Source organism: Phalacrocorax aristotelis, chromosome 26 (assembly GCF_949628215.1).
Source record: "Phalacrocorax aristotelis chromosome 26, bGulAri2.1, whole genome shotgun sequence".
In the NCBI taxonomy this organism is placed as follows: domain Eukaryota; kingdom Metazoa; phylum Chordata; class Aves; order Suliformes; family Phalacrocoracidae; genus Phalacrocorax; species Phalacrocorax aristotelis.
Window position 1 is genome coordinate 2,736,566 of NC_134301.1, and position 14,499 is coordinate 2,751,064.

The following is a 14,499-nucleotide window of genomic DNA, read 5'->3' on the forward strand; positions in this document are numbered from 1 at the left end:
CACCGTGCTCCTCCAGGTACGCCTGGAGCCGGTTGATCAGATCCTGCTTGTTGCCTTTTGCTTCCAGGCCACGGGCCAGACATTCCTGCTTCAGTTCAGCCAACTACATAAGAGAAGGAGCCTCCGATTAGCGCGTGCGACTCCCCCACGCATGCGGAGGCGCACCGAGAAACAAGTAAGTGGTCATAATTTTTAAATAATAGTTTTTAAAAAGCATATAAATAAGCCAACAAAACCCACAGGACATTAAGGGTATAAAGCTACTGGAGAGTGTCCAGAGGCAGCCACGGAGCTGGTGAAGGGTTTAGGGGAGAAACCACGTGGAGCAGCTGAAGTCCCTGGGTTTGTTCAGCTGGAGCAGAGGGGGCCGAGGGCAGCCTCATGGCGCTCTGCAGCTCCCTCCCGAGGGGAGGAGGAGGGGCAGGGCTGGTCTCTGCTCTCTGGTGACCAACGCCAGGCCCCGAGGGAATGGCAGGGAGATGTGCCAGGGGAGGGTTAGGCTGGGCATTAGGGAAAGGCTCTTCCCCCAGAGGGTGGTGGAGCCCTGGCACAGGCTCCTCAGGGAGGCATCACGGCACCAGCCCGGCGATATTCCAGGAGCACTTGGACAAGGCCCTCAGAGACACGGTGTGAATTTGGGGTGTCCTGTGCAGGGACGGGAGCTGGGCTCGATGGTCCACGCGGGTCCTCCCAGCTCAGGACATTCCATGATTCCAGGAATTGGCTTTTCTAGGGCCCGGGACGGCCCCCCGCAAACACCGGCCGCGCTCCCGGACGCCCGGTTCCCCCCGCCATCGGCCGGCTCCCGCCTCAGGCCTGAGGGAGCCTCTCACCCACCAGCGCCCGCCGGGCCCCAGCCGGGAGCGGGGGGACCCCCAGGAGAAGCCCCCCGGACCGGCCGGGAGGGGGGGGCGGGCCACCCCCGGGGGCCCCGGCGGAGCCCTCCCGTGCGCGGCGCGGCCCGAGGCGCCCCGCGAGGCCGGGGGGCAGCGCGGTTCCAGGGGCTCCCAGCCGAGGGACACGCGCCCGCCGCCCCCGCACGCCGCGGCTCAGGCCCAGCCCGGCGCGGTGAGGCCCGGCGGCGGCGAGAGCCCCGGGCCGGGACAGGCCGCACCCCCCGCGGAGCGCCCACCGCAGGACCCGGGGCCACGGCGGCCCGACCGGTACCTTCAGCTTATGGAGCTCCACGGTCTCCGCCGCCATCTTGTCGCCCCCACAGCCCACTGGCGGCCCCGCCCCTACCGGCCACCCACCGCCCAATCAGCGCCGCGTTTCCTAGACCGGCGATTTCAAACCTCTTTCCCAACACCGTCTCTCACGACTGGCCAGTCCTCACCCGCGCCTGACGCTCGCTATTGGCCTGCCAGCGCCCGAGGGGCGGGGCGGCGCTGAGCGACGGGCGGATCGGCCAATGGAGAGAGGGATGGGCGCTGGGACTTCCTGGATACGAGCCCCGGGGGCGGGCAGGGTCTTGGCAACGGCCGCGGAGCCGGCGGGTGGGTTGGTGGGTTGTGAGGGGTCGGGCCGGGGGTCCGCGACGGGTGCGGGGGCTGGGGCTGCGGGGGGTCTGGGCTTTGGGGGCCGGGGGACCGAGCTGGGGGGTCCCGAAGGTGCGGGGAGTCTGAGGGAACTGGGGGTGGGGGGGGCCGGGGTGGGGGCTCGGCGGTGCTGGGGGCCAGGGGAACTGCGAGGGGCCGGGGATGGGAGGGGCTGCAGGGGCCTGGGAGGCCTAGGGGTGGGGGAGGTCCTGGGGCTGGTGTTCGGGGGATCGGGCTGGGGGGCTCAGGGGTGCAGAGGCCCGCGGCTATGGGTGGTCTGCGGGTGCAAGGGGATGGGGGGCGCCCGGGGTGTGGGGAGCCAGGGCTGCAGGGGCCCAGGCTGTGGAGGACCCAGGGGTGTGAGGGAGCCCGGGGGTTGTGGGTAGCTGGGCTGGGGTTCAGGGGTGCAGGGGCCCGGGGCTATGGGGGGGGATCTGCGGTTGCGAGGAGCTGGGCTGGGGGTCCCGGGGGTGCAGGTGCCCAGGGCTATGGGGGCTCCGGTGGTGCGAGGCCATGGCGGCAAGGCCAGGCCCTGGTGGGAGCAGGCATAGCCAGCCCTGGGGAGGACAACATTCCCCCAGGGGTGGGTTCCCGGCCCCACTGAGGGGCGAGGAGCCAGGCTCATGGCACGGGGCGAGCACTGGGAGAGGAGACCCGTTACAGCGTGGTCCTGGTGCCTGGGGCTGAGCTGCTTTCTTTCCTCCTTCCCTGCATGTTCCTTTTCTTCAGGCTGAGATGCGGAGCCACTAATTAGGGAGCTGGAGTGTCGGGGGGGCATTGGGGAACGAGGGAAGGCTGGGGTGCAAGGTGCTGCAGGAAAACCGTGGATCTGGGGCTACGCCAAGACCCCCAACTGGGTTAGGAATTGCAGAGATTTGGGAAAACCTCCCCAAGGAGACCTCTGGAAGCCCCCGTTTGCCTACTCCGGGATGAACGTCGGCGTGGCGCACAGCGAGGTGAACCCCAACACACGAGTGATGAACAGCCGGGGGATCTGGCTGGCGTATGTGATCTCCGTGGGCGTCCTCCACGTCGTGCTCCTCAGCATCCCGTTCTTCAGCATTCCTGTGGTCTGGACGCTCACCAATGTCATACACAACCTGGTTAGTCAAAGCTTGGCCTGCTTTTCTCCCAGGGTTGGAGAGCACACAGGCAGGCGTTCGCTGTGTACGGTTCCGTGTCCCTGGGCTACGAGGAAGCCCCTGGTTCCTGTGGGTCAGCGCGGAAAGGGCTGGGGATTGGGTGCTGTGGGGGAGCTGTGGCTGGTGAGCAGTCGTTAGCTCAGGAAACAGCAGTGACAAGGCAGAAAAAGCACGTTTCTGTCCCAGCAGCGGGCTTCCCCGGGCTTGCTTTACATCCCCTCTCCCCTTGAAACCTGCAGGTCATGTACTTGCTGCTGCACACGGTGAAAGGGACCCCCTTTGAGACCCCGGATCAGGGAAAGGATCGCCTCCTCACGCACTGGGAGCAGATAGACTACGGGACACAGTGCACCTCCTCGCGCAAGTTCCTCAGCATCTCCCCAGTAGTGCTGTGAGTGCCGCTGAGCGAGGCGGGAGGGCGGGGGGCGCCTGGGGCGCATTGGGGGACCGCCGGGCTTCTGCCGGCACAGCCACCCTGCCACAGGCAGCTCCTCTGGCTGGAGAGGGCTCCCCAGCTGCGAGGCACTGTTTTGCACGGGAAACACCAGCGAGGCACCCAAAATGCCCCTGGTGCAGGCAGAGGGAAGGGTGGGAGTGGCCCAGAGCTCACCCAGGGCCTCCCCCTCCCCCCTTCCAGATACCTCCTCACCAGCTTTTACACCAAATATGACCCCGCGCACTTTGTCATCAACACGGCCTCCCTGCTCAGCGTCCTTCTGCCCAAGCTGCCCCAGTTCCACGGCGTGCGGGTCTTTGGCATCAACAAGTACTGAGGCCCCGGCACTTCCCAGGAGAGGCCGCGGAGCTGGAGCGGGGACGCTGGAGCGGCAAGAGGTGCAGGCTGGAGAGCAGGGGCGAGGCATGAGGAGGGCTGGGCACAGGGCATGGACCGCCCTGGCTTTTAGCAGGATTCCTCCCTCTCAAAGGGGCTCCTCGCTTAGGCTTGATCTCTTCGGTGAAGAGGGGAGCGCAGCTGAGCGGTACGGAGCGCCCAGTCACATCGCACATGCGTGTTTCCTTCAAACTAACCTCGGTGTAACCGCGCAGAAAGCACCTGCGAGGGGAGAACTGCTGACCGGTGGGACGAGTTGCCCACCTACACCTCCCTCGTCCTCGTGTTTTATAAGTTTCCACTGCAATAAAGAACTTCTAGCGACTGGAGCGGCACCCTCGCGGTGGGACCGGCCCCAGCTCATGCCTCCCGCCCACCCCTCCCCGCACAGACCAGCCAGACATCTTCAAACCGCACTTTTAATTTAACAAAAGTGATAAGAAAGAGGTACACTACCATTTAAAACCCAGCTGCTCCAGTCTGGGAGTACAAAAAGGTTAGTGAAAAGCAATCGTGGCCTACGGCAGCGGTTCTCGGGGCGTTTTGGCGCTGCTCGAGCGGTCGCTGGCTGGGGAGCCTCGTGCAGCCCCCCCAGCGCTGTTGCTCCCTGTGAGGGACGGGCACAGCCGCTGCGTCCCTGCCCGGCTCGGAGGGACGGGAGACGCCAATTGCTCGGCGAGGCGCCGGACGCTCGCACGCGTCTCTGCAAAAAACCCCCTCGCCGTGCAGCTCGAGCTTTTGGCAGCGCTTCTTTAAAAAAATACTAAGCTGCTCTTCGTCCCCAGCGCTGAGGGAAGAGGACGAGGGTCCCTCCAGCAAAGCTGAGGCAGGAAAAGCAAAACCAGGGCAGGGGGAGCCGGGCGGTGACAGCGGGGCCCCGGCCGGGCAGCGCTGTGAGGAGGAGGAGCACAGCTGATGTACACGGCTATATTAATAGAAAGCGGATGCACATGGTAATAAATAGATCCGTACGAGTGAAAAGGAACAATCTGCTTTAAAAAAAAAGTTACTGCAATGGCGCTGGCAGAAGCTGCCTGGCTGCAGCTCCACGGGACAAGGCACAGCACGGGGGGGCTCGTGGGACCCCCTCCAAGCCTCCCCAGAAGCTTCAGCCCTGTGGCTGTGCCCGAAGGAGCGGCTCATCGGGGTGGGGGAAGCCGCCGTGCGGGGACCCCCCAGCCCCAGCGTGGGGAGGAAGGCACCCTGCAATACCGGGGGCGGCCACAGCTCCCTTCCCTCCAGAGCGGCTCCAGCAGCCGCCTCCCCACGAGCTGCGTCACCTGAACGCCTGCAATAACCCTGAAGAGACCTGACAGCCTGTCTGTCTGTCTGTCCTGGTCCCCGCCTGCCTGCCCAGCCCCACCGGGCTCTTTGGTACGGCTGGCTCCAACACAGAGCTCCTCCTGCTTGCATTGGCTGCGTCAGCCTGCAAGCTCCCTGGTTACTTTTAAATATAGAGATTACTTTTTTTAAAAAAAAAAAAAGAAAAATAGAATTTTTTTTATTCGAAAGAGCCCTTTTCATGCCCAGCAGAGCCCCGTCTGCCCGGCGCTGCTCAGCGCTGGAACGGCCGACGCACCTTCTTCCGCCTCTTGTGCTTCGCGTCGCCCTTGGGGGCTGCGCCCTCGGCCCTCGGGGGGGCGCCGGGGGGGGCTGCGGCCCCCGGGGGCGTGGGGGGAGGTGGGAAGGGCCCCCCAGGCATCGGTCCTGAGCTCCCCTGAAAGATGCGGGTGAAGAAGTCCTGCAGGTCAGCAGCCGAGGTGGGGCTGCCCTTGGAGGCACTCCTGCGGAGGGGAAAGTGGGTGTTGGGGGGGGTCCCGTCAGAGCCCGAAGCCCCCTGTCCCCACCCAGGACAGAGGTCCGGCCCCTCTCCTGTCACCAACCTCTGCCGCCCGCCCGGCGCGGCGCTCCGCGAGCCGAAGGAGATGTGGTAGGGGACGCGGTGGGTGTCCGGGGAGATCCCCACGCGCTGGCAGCCGGCCCACTCTGCCGAGAGACAGGCAGCCGCCGGTCACGCCGCCCCGGCGCGGGGGGGACGGCCGGCGGCACCCGCTTGGGCCGGGGGCTCCGGGAGGCGGCACCCACCCGTGATGTCGTAGATCTTCCCGTCCATCATGGCGAAGTAGGTGATCTTCAGCCCCAGCAGGCTGGACTCGGCCCAGAAGTCGCCCTCCTCGGCGGGGTGCAGCCCGCCGCACTCGGCGCAGTACCGGGCGCTGAGGGGGTCTCGGTCCATCTCGAACCTCCTGTGGCGAGGACAGGTGTTTCCGACCCCGGCGGGAGCGACACTGGCTCTGCCCCCGCCCCCCAAATCGCCCCTCCTCGCTTTGGGGCCCCCCAGGGCACTGTGCTGCGGCCTCGGGACCTACTTGTGTTTCCCCTGGCACTTGCTGCACATCATCGTGTTCATGGCCTCCTTCAGGTCGTCCTGCAGGCGGCTCAGGAACTCGCTCATGGACCTCGTCAGCTCACTCTCTGCCATCCGCTTGCTGTGAGGGGGGGGAAACCAGGGTCAGACCCTGCACGGGGGCGAGCCGGCGGGGGGCAGGGGGCTACACAGCACCCCCAAACTCTCCCCATCCCACCGCTGAGCCCACTCACATCTCGTACTCCTTCCTCCTCTCCGGGCTGCTGACAATGTCCCAGGCCGCCCGCAGCACCTTGAATGCTGCCTCTGCCCTCGGATGCTCGTTCTTGTCCGGGTGGACCTGGGAGGAGCAGGAAACCTCAGTGCCACATCTCAAGGCTGTGGGGGGACACCCAGAGCCCCCCGCCGCCCACGCACCAGCACCGCCAGCCGGCGATAGGCCTTCTTCAGCTCGGCGTCCGACGCTGTCGCCTCCACGCCCAGCACCTGGAAGGGGTTCAGCTCCTCCTCGGGCACCTCCGCCATGGCCAGCAAGCGGCTCACCTCCTCCCCAGAGCCGGCGGTGGGAGCACCCGCATCGGGGCCGGGCACTGCGTCCCCCAGCCCGCCTGTCTGGCCCCCCCAGGGCACCCAGGGGGGAGCTCGCCGCCTCTGCAGCCAGTCCCAGAGGTAACGGCACGTCCGGCTCTCCCTGAGAAGCCCCCACGTCCTGCGGAGCACAGCCACGTCCAGGAGCGCGAGGAGCTGGGCCGCCCGCTGGCTCCTGCCCAGCCGATCCACACCGGCAGCCAGCGCGGCAGCACCCAGGCGCCAGCACAGCCGCAGGCTGCCCAGGAGCAGCATGAGGAGGAGGAGGAGGAGCGCACAAAGCATCCAGAGCAGGCGGAGGAAGAGCCCTGCCCCGGTCCGCAGCCACCGGGCTGCCTTGAGAGAGCCGCTCCGGGCCCGCTGGCTCACCCGCCGCCCCCAGCTCCGCACGCCGGCCTGCACCCAGCCCAGGTCACGGGCACCGAGGCGGCAGCAGGAGCAGAGCAGCCGCCCGCCGGCCTCCGCGCCCAGCCTGCGGGCCTGGGCCAGCGCCGCCGCCAGCAGCCCCCGGCAGTCGGCCAGCTCCTCCACCGGCCCCGGCAACTCAGCCCCGTCCCCGCGGCTCCTCTTCCGCACCGGCCGGTGCCGCTTGCCCGTGCCGCCCTCGCGCCGGCTGCCATCCTCCTTCTCCTTGGGGGCCGAGCGATGCCTCTGCCGCCTCCGTGTCCTCCGGCACCCCTTCCCCACGCCATCCTCATCCTCCTCGCCCTCCTCCCGCCCGCGGGGCTGCGGCACCGCCGGGGCGGTGGTGGCACGGTTGCGGCAGGTCAAGCTGCAGGACCCCTCACGCCGCCCGGCCACGGGGCTCGGGGGGGTGGCCGGCTCCCCCCGGCAGCGGCAGGAGCACCGGGGGCCCGGGAAGGGCAGGTCACCATCGTCTTCAGGGCCGGGGGTGGGTGGGCGGCCACAGCTCCCGTTCCAGGCAGTGCTGTCCCCTGCGGGGTGGCTGCTGCTCCCGGGGGGCTCCGAGCTCCAGCCGGGTCTGGTGCCTCCTTCGGCCGCAGTCGCTTCCTGCTGCCGGAGCTGCTCCATCCCGGCGGCCCCGGGCCGGGCCTAGGTCACGGCCATCCTGCCGGGCCCTGCAGACGAGAGTGGGATAAGCACAGCCCCCGCCGGTCCCGGGACCCCCCGCCAGCCCCGAGAGCCCCCCTAGCGCCGGGACTATCCCCCCAGCCCTGGGGAACCCTCCCGGCTCCGGGACACCGCCCCCCCGCACCAGCCCCGGGGAATCCCGCAGGCCCAGCAGCCCCCCCCCAGACCCGGGACTCCCCCGACCCCAGGACCCCCCTGCACCGGCCCCAGGGAAACCCCCCCCAGGCCTAGAGAGCCCTCCCGGCCACGGGACCCCGCACCGGCTCCAGGGATTCCCCCCCCAGCCCCGAGGACCACCCCCCGCCGCCCCCCGGACCCCCGTGCACCGGCCCCAGGGAACCCCCCTGGCCCGGCCCCGGGCGCTCACGGGACACCCCCTCCGCCCGGTGACGCCATCAGGCCGATTCCAGGGGAATTTCACCCCTAAAGCGCGGCTCCGCCGCTGCTCAGGGTCCCGCCGCCCCCGTGGCGGGCGGGGACCGGCGGGGGGCCCGGGGGGGGGCGGGGACTCACAGTGCCGGTGCCGGCGGGGGGGGGGTCGCCGCCGCCTCCCGCCCCCCCCCGGGTCCCTCAACCCGCCTGACTTCCGCCTTCCTCCCGCCCGCCGCCGCCACCTCCCACTTCCGGGGGCGGGGCCTGGCTCCGGCGCGTCATTCCGCGCACCCCGCCCCTTAAAGCGGCAGCGCCCCCCCGCCCCCCCCCCCCCCCGTTAACCCTTTGGCCGCCCCGGGAGGCACCCAGGCGCCCTGCGCCGACCCCGTCACGTGCCCGCGCCCCGGGGCGCCCACGCGGGACTCCGCCCCACTCCTGTGTCCCCCCCGGCCCCACAGGAGGGACCCCCGCCCCGCAGCCCCCCCAGGCCCGCCTCGCCCCCGCCCCACGCCTGGACCCGGCCCCGCCGCCCACCCGCGACCGCAGCCCCCGCCCCACGCCCGGCCCCGTCCCCGTCCCCGCGCGGGACCCCCGGCCGCCCCGCCCTGCCCCCGCCCCCGGCGGAGTCTCGGCTCCGCGGCCGGGCCGGGCCCCACCGCGACCCCCGGGACCGGCACCGAGTGGGTGAGTCCCGGCAGGGGCGGCGGGACCGATGGGCGCCCCCGGTGCCCCCGCGCTCCCAGTGCCCCCAGCCCTCCCGCCCGGCCCCCCGCGCTCCCAGTGCCCCCAGCCCTCCCGCCCGGCCCCCCGCGCTCCCAGTGCCCCCAACCCTCCCAGTGCCCCCAGCCCTCCCGCCCGGCCCCCCGCGCTCCCAGTGCCCCCAGCCCTCCCAGTGCGGCAGCCCCAGACAGCACTGCCCCCCGACCCGTCCCCTTGGCAACTCCCAGTGCCCCCAGCTCGCTCTCCCCAGTAGCTCCCAGTTCCCCCTGCCAGCAGCCCCCACCACCCGCAGCCCTCCCCACTGCAGCAGCTCCCCAGTTTCCAGTGCCCCCAGCCCCGTGCTCCCAGTAGCCACCAGCCCCCAGCCACATTCCCCCCAGCCACATTCCCCCCAGATGTGCCCCCCCCACGGTGCCGCTGCCAGATGTGGGTGTGGGGAGGGGGGGGACTCTCACCCACCACCCGCGGGGTTGAGAGTGGGGCCGGGTGCCGGGCGGGGCAGCGGGGGGGGGGCAGCGGGGGCTCAGCACCGCCCCCCCCAGCCCCCGGGCGATGGAGGCCAGTGCCCCCCCTGCGCCCCGCTGCGCCCTGGAGCACCGGCCCCCCTACGAGCCTGTCCCGGCCGCCCTCTGCGCCCTCGGTGCCCTCTTTGGCCTCGTCTGCGGCTGCTTCGGTGAGCACCGGCATGGCTGGGGGGCACGGCTGGGGGGCACGGCAGGCACAAGGCAAGGGACCTTGCAGAGAATGGGGGGGACAAGAAGAGGGGCATTGCGGTGGCGCAGTGGGGGCCCCCCCAGGCTGGGGGCGGGGGCATGGCCATGGGGCACGCTGTGGGGCACAGCCAGAAGGGGTGGCGCAGGGCACGCCGTGGGGCACAGCCAGAGCAGCTGGCGGTGACGCCCCCCGCGCCCGTGGCAGGGTACCGCTGCTTCAAGGCCATCATGTTCCTCTCGGGGCTGCTCTTCGGCTCCACCGTCATCTTCCTCCTGTGCTACAAGGAGCGGGTGCTGGAGACGCAGCTGAGCCTGGAGGCCAGCGCGGGCATCGCCCTGGGCATCGGGCTGCTCTGCGGGCTGGTCACCATGCTGCTGCGCAGCGTCGGGCTCTTCACCACCGGGCTGCTGCTGGGGCTGCTGCTGGCCACGGCCGCGCTGGTGGCGGCAGCGCCGGTGCTGCCACCGCCGAGCCCCTGGGTGCCGGCGGGCAGCCTGCTGGGGCTGGCGCTGCTCTGCGCCCTCCTGGCGCTGCAGTGGCCAAAGACGGTCACCATCCTCTCCACCGCCGTCTTCGGCGCCGCCGTCGTCGTGGTCTGCGCCGACTACTTCGTGGAGGCGCTGGCGTTGGTGCTCTACATCTACGACCGGCTGCGGCTGGCGCCGGCGGGGCCGCTGTGCTGGCACAGCTGGGTGGTGCTGGGCGCCTGGCCGGCGCTCAGCCTCCTCGCCGCCCTGCTCCAGTGGAAGCTGACGGCCGACGGCTTCTCCCACACTGATGGTGAGTGGGGGCGAGGAGGGGGACACAGGGGGGCACCCCGGTCCCAGCTGGCCCGGGGGGTGCTGGGTGGTGGGAGCAGCTGAGAGGGGTCCCAGCACGCGGGTGATCGTGAGCGGTGAGGGAGGGTGGGGACGAGGGCAGGGATGGGGATGGTGACCAGGGCTGTGATGGGGACAGGGGCGGTGTCAGGATGGGACGGGGATGGCAGGGAAGGGGGGGTGACAGTGGGGGTGAGGTGGGAATGGGGGCGAGGTGGGGAGGGAGACAGGGATGGAGACGGTGGTGATGGGATGGCGATGGCCGTGGGATGGGGACGGCGATGGCCGGGGGACGGTGAAGGTGGTGGGGACAGAGTTGTCACGGGAAGGGGCCGCGGGGCAGGGCTCAGCCCCCGCTCCCCACAGTCATCCTCAGCCGGCGGCAGAAGCGGCTGCAGCTGCTGCGCATCCGGCAGAAGGAGGCCAAGCGCCGGCAGAGCCTGGCCCCCCCTGAGGGCACCTACCGCCGCAAGCCCCCCCCCGTCAAGCGCTACGCGGGCGATGTGCTGGCCCCGGTGAGTCCGTGCCCCGGCGAGGCCGTGCCGGCGGCCGCGGGGCCGCGCTGACCCCCGTGTCCCCCCAGAGCTACATCCGGAGCCTGCGGGACCGGCAGCTGGAGAGCGGGATCGCGCCGGGCCCCGCCGCCGCCTCTGATGCCGACTGCGGCTCCACCGTACCCCTCACTGCCCCCCCGCCCCGCCGCCGCCCCTGAGCACCCCTGAGCGCCCCACCGTCGTGCCTTGGGGGTGCTAGGGCCCCCCCACTCCCGCTGTGCCTGCCTCTTTAAATAGGCAAATGAGGTGCCGTATGCCCCACCCCCCGGGTGTGGCTATGGGGAGGCGGGGCTTTAAGGCATGTAGGGGCTGAGGACCCCCAGGGGCTGTGGGGGGGTCCCCTGGTGTGAACCAAACCCAGTGCCCCCCCCCGCTGCTGCCTGCCCCACAGCCCACCCTACCACTGCCAGCCCCATGGCCTGCCCCACTGCTGCTGCCAGCCCCATACCCACTGCAGCCCCTGCCCCTCGCCAGCCCCACAGAGGGCAGACCCTGGGGGGTGCAGCCCCGACCCCATGCCCCAGCTCCCACCCAGCCTCCGGCACCAGAGGAGACCCCTTAAAAATAAAGTCCCCCCTTTATTTTTGTAGGACCTACCCAAACTCTGCACATACCGTGGGCCCAGCCCAGCTCCCCCCTCTGCTGTGGAGGGTCCCAAAAGCCTTAACCCCACCGCAGGGGGATTTCACCCCACCGTGGGGCCTCTCTGCCCCCCCAGCCCTGCCCTGAGCCCCCAAAGGACCACATCCACCCCCCTCCCACGGAAGGGCCCCCTGACCCACACCCACACTGTGCTTGTACCGGGGCTGTTGCATTAAAGAGCATCCTGGGGGTGCAGCGTGAGCCCCCCAGTACCGCCAGAGCTCATCACCTGCAGCCAGCGGTGAGGGGGGCACAGGTGGGGACCCCTCCAGATCCCCACCTTTGTAAGAAACAGGTCCTGCCGGGGCAGGGGGGCTGGCGCTGGGCTCTGCCCTCACCACGTCCCTCGGAGCCCCCCCGACGCGGGGAAAGGCAGATCTGAGCTCCCGGCGCCGGGTCACTACTGCAATTTTATTATTGCATGATTTTTAAAAATAAAGGAAGAGAGAGGCCGCAACACAGAACACAAGGGGCCGGGAAGGTCGGGGGGGAGGGGGCCGCAGCCCCGCCCTGGACGCAGCACGGCTCCGCCCGGTCCCACCCCAAATAAAATTATTAAAAACAAAAAAAAAAAGAGGAGAGAGGTATTCGAGAGGCGCCAGGTTTCTAACACCGATAACTGGGAACAACCGTTCTCAGAAAAAAAAAATAAACCCACTGACAGCAGCACCCGCCCAACCGAAATCCCCGGCCGGGCGCTCGGTCCGGGCAGCCTGCGCGCTGGGGACGCCACCCGCGCCCCTCCCCACCCCGCCGCGTCCCTGCGCCCCCCGAACCCCCCACCCACCCCTTACAAGTCCAGCTCCAGGTCCCGCAGTTCCTCCTCCAAGGCTTTCCTCCGTCCCAGCTTCTCCAGCTGCTCTTTCGTCGGCTGCTTTATCTCCCCCGAGTCGAGCCGCTGCTGCAGCTCCTCCACCTGCCGCAGCTTCTTCTTCAGGTTCTTGATCTTCTTGCTCTTCTCCGAGGCGGGGGCTTCTCCCTCGGTGGGGGCCCTGGTGCCGCAGGCCGGCTGCGGCGCGGCCGCCCGACTGTCCCCCGGCGGCCCCTTGTCCCCGCTGCCACCCCCTGACAGAGAGGCCTTCTCCAGCACCTGGATCAGTTCGTCCGTCTCCCGCTCGCCCTTCTCCTGCTGCTGCTTCCTCTTCTCCTTGCGTTTCAAGTTCCTTTTCGCCGCCTTGGACAGTCCCGTCTCGCCGCTCTCCGCCTTGCCGGGCTGCTTGCCGGGCTGCGCGGTGGCCTCCAGGCTCAGCCCCGGGGGCAGCTCGGGTTTGCTTTTGAAAAACTTCACATATTTATTCTCGTACCTGCACAGAACGAGAGCCTGTGAAGGCGCCTCTCCCCCGCCGTCCCTCCGCAGGGCCCTGGGGTGGTGCCAAGGACCCCCGGTGTGGCACCAAAGACCCCGTTGCCAAACCCCAGGATCGTTTGGTGCCTCCGCCACGGAGCAGCCCCCGCGTCCGGCTCTGCCCCGGGGGGAGCTGCGGGCTCTGCTCCTTCCGCCACGCAGCGGCCGAGCAGCCACCCTCGGAGCGGGTCAGGGCGCCAAGCTCCGCACCCCGGCACACGCCGCCGCTCGGGGTCCTCCTCGCGTCCGCAGGACGGCCTGGACCCGCACGGCCACCCCGCGGGGGGCCGCGGCACGAGTCAATACGTACCGGCAGGATACGGCTTATAGGGTAGGGGTGAGGGGGTCGGAATTGCTCAGGCACCTGGAAAGAGACTGAGACCTCAAGACGTAACCCAGCGCACGCAGCCCTCAGAGTGGCGGGGCCACGGTCCAGGGTGCCTGGGGACGGGATGGGACACTCCGGCAGCTCCACTCCCCTCTCGCGGCACGGCAGACCCCAGCCCCGTGGGGGGAGCTCCCACCCCACCCAGGGGAGGGCCCCCCTTTCCCCCAGCCGCCTGCCCCACTTACACCGGCACCTCCTCCTGGGGAACGTATCCCTCCTTCACCCGCCGCTGCTTCCGCCAGGTGCCGTCAGGGCGCTGCGTTGAGGCGATGTACTTCCCTGCCGGGCCAAGGCGCCGTCGGCTGGCGGCCCCGGGGTGCTCCACGGGGGACCCAGGACACCCCACAGACGCCCCACGGACACCCCACAGACGCCCCACGGACACCCCAGGACAGCACACACCCCCCACAGATGCCCCAGAACACCCCACAGACCCCACAGGTGTCCCAGGACACACCATGCACCCCAAGACACCCCGCGGGGGTCCCACCGACACCGCAGGGCACCCCACGCCCCCAGGCCCGGGACGGGGACAGCGGAACACCACAGACACCGCGGGGTACACACGAGGGGGGCGCAACCCCACGGCACCGGCGGGGGCGCAGACGGGGCAGACGGGGCCCCGGAGAGCCCGGGGAGGCGGCACCCGGCCCCGCAGGTACCGGGGCTGGGTCCCGCCCCACGGATGCGGGGACGCAGCAGCCCCACGGGGCCGGGCCCCGCCCCACGAGAGCCGCCCGCCCCACGGCGCCGGGGCGGGCCGCACTCACCGGTCTCGTCAGTCACATAGGGAGTCGCCATCTTGCGAGCGCGACACACTTCCGGCCTCCCAGCCCCGCCCCGGAAGTGGCGGCGGCGGCGGCCGGGCGTGGCCGCGGAGGCGCCGCGCGGCGCGGGCGGCCATTTTGTTTTTAAAGAGACAGCGCCTCGTGTGGGGCGGACACCCGCCATGCACCGGGGCAGCCCCCCCAACACCCCTCCGAGGTGCGAGGTTGCCATGGTGACCCCAGGCGGGGGGTGTGAGGCCGGCTTTGGGGGTCCCGTTGCCCTCCCCTCTCCGGGCCCACCACCATGGCCACCGCGGTGTCCCCGATCCCCCTCCCGGCTGCGCCGCCGGGCGGAGGGGAGGCGGTGTCTGTGTGTCCGTCCGTCTGTCCCCCGGCCCCCCCCCCCACCGCTCGCGGCCCCTGAGGTTCCCCCCGGCGCGCCTGTGGGACGGGAACCCCCAAACCGCCACCGCCGTCCCCGATCGCACCCCGCGATACGGCGGGCGAGGAGGAAGCGGCGCCAGCGCGGGGGGAGCGCGGCCCCCGGGGCGCCCTCGGCCACGGAGACCCCCCCTGGCATGGATACTGACCCCCCACGGCACGGGAGCCGACCCCCGGG

General features: G+C 70.3%; 6 protein-coding genes across 7 annotated transcripts in view; 2 read left to right on the plus strand and 4 right to left on the minus strand.

The window, feature by feature from the left end:
• The window catches only part of SARNP (SAP domain containing ribonucleoprotein), a 31,943-nt gene extending 30,631 nt beyond the window's left edge, over positions 1 to 1,312 (minus strand). Inside the window, exons 1-2 of the mRNA XM_075075783.1 lie at positions 1,168 to 1,312; positions 4 to 103 (exon numbers count right to left, since the gene is read on the minus strand). Of these exons, the coding sequence (XP_074931884.1) occupies positions 4 to 103; positions 1,168 to 1,203 (136 nt within the window). The 5' untranslated portion in view covers positions 1,204 to 1,312. The remainder of the gene's footprint in view (positions 1 to 3; positions 104 to 1,167) is intronic.
• CD63 (CD63 molecule) overlaps positions 1 to 9,823 on the minus strand; it is a 63,213-nt gene extending 53,390 nt beyond the window's left edge. Inside the window, exon 1 of the mRNA XM_075075779.1 lies at positions 9,817 to 9,823. The gene's annotated coding sequence lies outside the window, so the exon portion shown is untranslated. The remainder of the gene's footprint in view (positions 1 to 9,816) is intronic.
• On the plus strand, positions 1,291 to 3,841 carry ORMDL2 (ORMDL sphingolipid biosynthesis regulator 2). Its single transcript, XM_075075785.1, has 4 exons — positions 1,291 to 1,496; positions 2,268 to 2,641; positions 2,920 to 3,071; positions 3,318 to 3,841. The coding sequence occupies exons 2-4, from the start codon at positions 2,468 to 2,470 to the stop codon at positions 3,451 to 3,453; spliced, it is 462 nt and encodes a 153-aa protein (XP_074931886.1). The 5' UTR covers positions 1,291 to 1,496; positions 2,268 to 2,467; the 3' UTR covers positions 3,454 to 3,841.
• Positions 3,918 to 8,210, minus strand: DNAJC14 (DnaJ heat shock protein family (Hsp40) member C14). Of its 2 annotated transcripts, XM_075075748.1 has the most exons (7): positions 8,074 to 8,210; positions 6,298 to 7,547; positions 6,114 to 6,220; positions 5,882 to 6,001; positions 5,598 to 5,758; positions 5,396 to 5,498; positions 3,918 to 5,296 (listed from the first exon to the last, which is right to left on the minus strand). In XM_075075748.1, the coding sequence occupies exons 2-7, from the start codon at positions 7,498 to 7,500 to the stop codon at positions 5,068 to 5,070; spliced, it is 1,923 nt and encodes a 640-aa protein (XP_074931849.1). In that variant the 5' UTR covers positions 7,501 to 7,547; positions 8,074 to 8,210; the 3' UTR covers positions 3,918 to 5,067. The 2 variants fall into 2 exon arrangements, with proteins under 2 accessions (XP_074931849.1, XP_074931848.1); XM_075075747.1 differs by having other exon boundaries at positions 3,918 to 5,498.
• Positions 8,506 to 11,954, plus strand: LOC142048660 (transmembrane protein 198-like). The gene is made up of 5 exons (XM_075075774.1): positions 8,506 to 8,616; positions 9,195 to 9,325; positions 9,571 to 10,146; positions 10,551 to 10,699; positions 10,768 to 11,954. The coding sequence occupies exons 2-5, from the start codon at positions 9,205 to 9,207 to the stop codon at positions 10,894 to 10,896; spliced, it is 975 nt and encodes a 324-aa protein (XP_074931875.1). The 5' UTR covers positions 8,506 to 8,616; positions 9,195 to 9,204; the 3' UTR covers positions 10,897 to 11,954.
• Positions 11,773 to 14,241, minus strand: PYM1 (PYM1 exon junction complex associated factor). Its single transcript, XM_075075771.1, has 3 exons — positions 13,884 to 14,241; positions 13,299 to 13,392; positions 11,773 to 12,684 (listed from the first exon to the last, which is right to left on the minus strand). Exons 1-3 carry the CDS (start codon positions 14,110 to 14,112, stop codon positions 12,171 to 12,173), a joined length of 837 nt encoding a protein of 278 aa, XP_074931872.1. The 5' UTR covers positions 14,113 to 14,241; the 3' UTR covers positions 11,773 to 12,170.
• Positions 14,242 to 14,499: the final 258 nt, after the last annotated feature.

Excerpts from the sequence above, each read along its gene's own strand:
- ORMDL2 (XM_075075785.1), top strand. The coding sequence starts at position 2,468 with ATGAACGTCGGCGTGGCGCACAGCGAGGTGAACCCCAACACACGAGTG. Across the intron at positions 2,642-2,919 it reads CCAATGTCATACACAACCTG|GTCATGTACTTGCTGCTGCA; the intron begins GTTAGTCAAAGC and ends TGAAACCTGCAG. Across the intron at positions 3,072-3,317 it reads AGCATCTCCCCAGTAGTGCT|ATACCTCCTCACCAGCTTTT; the intron begins GTGAGTGCCGCT and ends CCCCCCTTCCAG.
- DNAJC14 (XM_075075747.1), bottom strand. The coding sequence starts at position 7,500 with ATGGAGCAGCTCCGGCAGCAGGAAGCGACTGCGGCCGAAGGAGGCACC. Across the intron at positions 6,002-6,113 it reads AGGAGGAAGGAGTACGAGAT|CAAGCGGATGGCAGAGAGTG; the intron begins GTGAGTGGGCTC and ends CCCCCCTCACAG. Across the intron at positions 5,759-5,881 it reads AAGTGCCAGGGGAAACACAA|GAGGTTCGAGATGGACCGAG; the intron begins GTAGGTCCCGAG and ends TCCTCGCCACAG.
- LOC142048660 (XM_075075774.1), top strand. The coding sequence starts at position 9,205 with ATGGAGGCCAGTGCCCCCCCTGCGCCCCGCTGCGCCCTGGAGCACCGG. Across the intron at positions 9,326-9,570 it reads CCTCGTCTGCGGCTGCTTCG|GGTACCGCTGCTTCAAGGCC; the intron begins GTGAGCACCGGC and ends CGCCCGTGGCAG. Across the intron at positions 10,700-10,767 it reads CGGGCGATGTGCTGGCCCCG|AGCTACATCCGGAGCCTGCG; the intron begins GTGAGTCCGTGC and ends GTGTCCCCCCAG.
- PYM1 (XM_075075771.1), bottom strand. The coding sequence starts at position 14,112 with ATGGCAACCTCGCACCTCGGAGGGGTGTTGGGGGGGCTGCCCCGGTGC. Across the intron at positions 13,393-13,883 it reads CTATGTGACTGACGAGACCG|GGAAGTACATCGCCTCAACG; the intron begins GTGAGTGCGGCC and ends TTGGCCCGGCAG. Across the intron at positions 12,685-13,298 it reads CCCCAGGAGGAGGTGCCGGT|GTACGAGAATAAATATGTGA; the intron begins GTAAGTGGGGCA and ends CGTTCTGTGCAG.